Source organism: Juglans regia, chromosome 5 (genome assembly GCF_001411555.2).
Source record: "Juglans regia cultivar Chandler chromosome 5, Walnut 2.0, whole genome shotgun sequence".
Taxonomy (NCBI): Eukaryota; Viridiplantae; Streptophyta; class Magnoliopsida; order Fagales; family Juglandaceae; genus Juglans; species Juglans regia.
In genome coordinates this window covers 9,477,936-9,483,609 of record NC_049905.1, presented here as the reverse complement: position 1 = coordinate 9,483,609, position 5,674 = coordinate 9,477,936, and the positions used below count along the sequence as shown (strand labels likewise).

Below are 5,674 nucleotides of genomic sequence, written 5' to 3'. Positions count from 1 at the left end.
AAGTTTAAGATGACCTAAAAGTAATAGTCAATTTTTTTTATTACTTTTATCTAAAATGAAGGGCAGTTATTTAAAATTCAAATTTATGTTTTTGATGAAGTGTTATACTGATTGTAAAACAATTATAAAAAGTTATAGCCGAATCATTAGTCATGAAATAGACATTGTATCCAATTAAAAAAAATATACAAACATGGCCCAATCATGGTTACAAGAGTAATATTAAATACAATATTAGCATATACAAATTTTGCACATTCTTTTGAAAAAAAGTCAGTTCCACGATAAAAAAAATTAATTTTTTAAGCGAGTCTCAGGCTACGTTTAGATGTTGAGCTGAACTTAACTGAGCTAAATTTTTTATGAATATTAATGAGTTGAGTGGTGGATGGTGTTATGTGAGGCCGATCTAAACTGAGTTTAAAATGTGTTTGGATGTCAAGATGAATTTATCACTTTTTATGGGAAATTGAAAAATATTGCGATTCTCACATATAAAGATGTATTAAGTTGAAAAAGGTTATGAGTCTCACATGTAAGGAAATTTTGAGTTGATATGAGTTTAGTAATTTGAGAGTTGAGTGTTTAGATATTAAACTCAACTTAAAATTAGACTGAACTCAACTGAATCTTACAACCAAATATGACCTTAGGTTACGTTTGGTTGTTAAAGTGATTTCAATCAATCTCAAACTAATTATTGATGTGACCCATTATTTTTTTCAATTTCTCATTAAAAAAGTTAAACTCATATTAACATATGTTATATATTCAAACACATCTCAATAAAATTTATAAAACATTATTATTCATAGATCAACATAAATCATCTAAAAATACCTCAGCATAAAATCCATCCTAATATTTCTCGTACTTTTAGGTGGAAAAGTGCGTGGAAAACCCATTTGTAGAAATTATTGACCTTGAATTTTTGGTTGGGACTTGGGATTCGAAGCAGGAGCTTAGAACGTGTCTCTCCCAATAACTTTTTGGCCAAAATCCACACTGCGTGGAATTTGAACGCATATTATTACTCTAGGCGAGAATTGACATTCAAATTTGAAATTCAAAGGCAATTGCCAAATGGCCCACTGCTGTGTCCCTACTCGCAAATTTTCCTTCCCACCTTTCCCCCCAACTGCTTACTTTTCTTCCACCCCTTCTCTTTGAAAGCTTTATAGTCTCATTCCTCGGCGTGTCAGTGTTTTTGTGAGGCAGGCAGTGAGTGAAAGAGTGCGACAAAGCTTTCCCTTTTTCATTTCTTCAACCAGAGAGAAAGATGGAGAATGAATCTATGGAGACTGAAGCCAAAGGGGTTCCAACGTACGGAGGCAGATACTTGCAGTACAACATTCTGGGAAACCTCTTTGAGGTCTCCGCCAAATACGTCCCTCCTATACATCCCGTCGGTCGTGGCGCATACGGCATCGTTTGGTAGTATTCCGCTCTCCTTTTCGGGCTTTTCCTCTTGTGCAGAAGAATCTCTATCGCTTTGCTGGTTGGGATGGATGGATATCTGTTTTGATTCTGGATATAACTTTTATTTTTTGTTGTGTTTTCTTGAACTTCTTACTTACGTCTTTTATGTGAAAACCAAAAAACAAAATGAAACGAAACTAGAGGAATGGGAAACAAAGTATAATTTTAATCCTTTAGCTCCTTGTTCTTTGTTTGGATGGTAATCAAATTAAGGATGAATTTAAGTGAACAAGAATTAACTAGTTAGGTCAAGAGTTTTTGATAAGTTAGTTAAGTCAAGAGTGGGTGTTTACTTTTAATACTACCAGTTAAATAGATAAATTTAAGATTAAAACAAAATCTGTCTGCTATTTATAGTTCCCTTGCATTTCTGAGCAGAGTTTTCGTTGATGTATGTTGTTGGAAGAGATCAACCTGATTGTATTTAATTGAACGATGATAAATGTCAGTTTTAAAGCTCAACACTGGCTTCTTCCCTTCGTTTCCCCCCTTGTTGAATTGCACTAAATTATTTCAATTTCAATACCATTGTAATGAATATCCATGAATGTTGGTAGAATCACATATAATATATCTGGATGTTGTTCCAGTGGATCATTCTACTCGCTTTTCATGAGGGTATACATAAATTGTACATTCAAATCCTCTTCAGCGTGATTCCAGTGACAATGATATGGTGTGATTCTGAGTATTTAGCTAATATGAGAAGTGTACTTATTTCATGCTTGTGCACCTTTCAGCGATCAGTTAGATGTTTGTAACCATTGGTAATGTTTCTTACTATCTCTGAATTGTACTTGTTATAATTGGGGGTGGTTGCCATTTTCTAATTGCAGCTGTGCCATAAATTCTGAGTCCAAAGAAGAGGTTGCAATCAAGAAAATTGGAAATGCATTCGACAACAGGATTGATGCCAAAAGGACACTTCGAGAGATCAAACTCCTTTGCCACATGGACCATGAGAATGTAGTCACATGAATTTTTTGTTGTTTATGGTCACATATCGTCTGCTGTCACTTCTTCATATAAAGTTTACAGTACCAATCATAGCATGTTACAACAATGTTTCTCACAGCTATTTTGTTATATTTATTTCACATGGGTTTAATTTTGTGCACAACACAATGTTATGATATGTAATTGCAAAGTCTGCAAAATGGAGTGCCGCAGAGGATATGTGCAAACCCTCATTTACTCTTTTTGCTCTGAGTAAGAACTAATCCTCTGCATTGTTTCATTGTGCAGATTATCAAGATTAAGGACATCATAAGGCCACCAGAGAAGGAAAAGTTTAATGATGTGTATATTGTATATGAATTAATGGATACTGATCTCAATCAGATTATACGATCTAGCCAGGCTTTGACAGATGATCACTGTCAGGTAAGCAGTTCCCTTTTGCATATTGTGGACTAGTGGTTCTTCGAAGTATCTAATCATGCTCTAGGGCTTGTTTTTTATGCATTATGTATTCTAATATATGGAAACATATTTTAAGAAGAGTCTTGTATATTAAGCAAGCTGACTCTGTATTTGTGGTCAACTCATGGGCACAAAGGATGAGAATTTGCTTTTCATTTAGGTTTCTGACTTTTCTTTTGTTTGCTATTCTAGTTGAGTGTTTGCTATTCCTAATTTTATATTGATACCAAGAGGTATAGGTCTGAAGTGACCAATGTTGATGTTATTGTCAACTAGTTGTGATTGGGAAAAAAATGCATCTTGAGGCATTAATGATTAATTCATAAATCTGATAAACTCTCTGTCTCTTTATCTCTTCTTCACCGACCCACATATCACAATTGAAGAAGGAGGGAAGGAGGGGGGGGGGGGGGGGGGGGGGGGGGGGGGGGGGGGAGGCCTGGAAAAACTACCTCAATTGCATTGGGGAAACTTGTTAGATCCAGTAAAACTGGTTTAAATAGAGATGCCAATGATATGGATTAAAAAGCAGCTTCTTTAAATTCTTTTGCAGTATTTTCTGTATCAACTGCTGAGGGGATTGAAGTACATACATTCTGCAAATGTTTTGCACCGAGATTTGAAGCCAAGCAACCTGCTTCTCAATGCGAACTGTGACCTCAAGATTTGTGACTTTGGGCTCGCAAGAACTACCTCAGAGACAGATTTCATGACAGAATATGTTGTAACTCGATGGTACCGAGCCCCTGAATTGCTACTTAACTGTTCAGAATACACAGCCGCCATTGATATTTGGTCAGTTGGCTGTATTTTTCTGGAGATAATCAGAAGGGAGCCACTATTTCCTGGTAAAGACTATGTTCAGCAGTTAGGGCTTATAACTGAGGTACTTGGACTTTCCCTTTAACTCTTTGTCCATCTTTAGATCCAATAGATGTGATATTCTTAAATAGGTTGCAGTTATGTATAAATTTGTTGCAGTTATATACTTTGAGCATAATTTCAAGTGATGTCAGGACAAGTTGCATATCGTTTGTGAATTATCAATCTTATGGTTGTGTTTATATATTTTTTAATCATCGCCGAAACAGCTATTAGGTTCACCAGATGATTCAGATCTTGGATTTTTAAGAAGTGATAATGCTCGAAAGTATGTGAAGCAGCTCCCTCATTTTCCAAAGCAACCGTTTACAAATAAGTTTCCGAATGTGTCCCCTCTGGCAATAGATCTTGCAGAGAAAATGCTAGTCTTTGATCCATGCAAACGCATAACTGGTATTCCCCCAAACACTACTTCAATAAAATCCAATTTAATTCTTCTTTATCGCTTTGCTGATGAGGATATAAACTTTTCCTTTGTGTGGTAAATGTGAAGTTGAGGAAGCACTAAATCACCCATACATGTCCAGTCTTCATGAGATAAATGAGGAGCCCACTTGCCCTTCTCCTTTCAACTTTAGTTTTGAGCAGACATCCTTGGATGAGGAAGATATAAAGGAGCTCATATGGAGGGAGTCTCTGAACTTCAATCCAGATGACTTGCTGGAGTAAGCTCGCCATTACCTATCCTTTTTCCCCGTAGTTCAAATTAAAAGATTGAGATTTTGTTTTGGAGTGAGAATACATATATTACATGTAATAAACTTCAGTCTAAGCAGAGCATTTAGGGAGAGCTTCTCCCTCCATATCTTGAGATGGTGGATTGGCAGTTTGTTTGCATTCCCTTCTTCCCCCTTTCCAAGTCGGTGAATTGGCAGTAACCACTTAAAATTGGTATGCATGGAAGAAGTACAACCATCTCCATGCCATGAGATGGTGTATTGGGAAGTTGCTGGAATCCAGTAGTCACTGAAGGTTGGTATGGATAAAAGAAAGCTATGTTCTCTGAGCCTTATTTCTTTTATGGCTGTGGCTTGTACATTGTAATCCAATTTTACTAATAGGAGTTAAAACAATTTTAAGATAGGTACAGGACTTGAAACCATTCAATTGCTTTGTAATACCCTGAATCCCTGATGCCTGTCTGGAAGAAACTTCATATGTTTTTACAGATACTACTTTCCAACCGCTCTAAAGAAACTTTGGGTTATGCTACTCAGTATCTCACACTACATACCATACATATTTTAATTTTTTTTAAAGATTTTTCTTATTTTATTCATGTACAACTAATTGAGTTGTTCTATTCATCATTCATACACAACATACTTGTTACGAAAAAAAGAAAAAAAATTAAAAGAGGTGTGGTGTGGTGTGTTGCAGTATCATTGTTGAATTATCTCCCTCTAGAATGTAAAAGCTAGGCCCAATAGGCGGGTTGAGAATTGTTTCATGAGGAAGCCATTTGTTTTCCCTCCAAAATCATAGAAAACTAATTGGGGGAGATTTGTGTGAAGGATATGAAACCAAAATATGTGAACTTCAATGAATAGGTAAACGTAGTCCTCAAACCATGAAGAGAGCTTTACCATGGAAATAATCAATGAATGACTCATATCTGTAAGCAAAAAAATACAGTGGTGCCACCTGCATGCACATAGATTTGATAAATGGGATGGCTTCGTTTGTTTTAAAGATGCTAAAAGCTCTAATAGAAATAGGCGCTAATAGCTATGGAAAGAAAAATCGGTTTGAATTTGCAAGTCTTGTTGTTTACGTATCAAACGCATTGTTGGTATTGAAGAATGTCATATCAGTAATCGTAAAGGAAAATGATCCACTGGAACAACATCTGTAGGCCATTTAAGGGATTTTTCTCTTTGAATTACCTGAA

At 35.8% G+C, this 5,674-nt stretch overlaps 1 protein-coding gene across 1 annotated transcript; it reads left to right on the top strand.

Moving 5' to 3' along the window:
* Nucleotides 1-1,060: 1,060 nt before the first annotated feature.
* LOC109022242 (mitogen-activated protein kinase homolog NTF6-like) lies at nucleotides 1,061-4,995 on the top strand. The gene is made up of 6 exons (XM_019005092.2): nucleotides 1,061-1,434; nucleotides 2,316-2,445; nucleotides 2,725-2,862; nucleotides 3,455-3,787; nucleotides 3,993-4,176; nucleotides 4,277-4,995. The coding sequence occupies exons 1-6, from the start codon at nucleotides 1,280-1,282 to the stop codon at nucleotides 4,450-4,452; spliced, it is 1,116 nt and encodes a 371-aa protein (XP_018860637.1). The 5' UTR covers nucleotides 1,061-1,279; the 3' UTR covers nucleotides 4,453-4,995.
* Nucleotides 4,996-5,674: the final 679 nt, after the last annotated feature.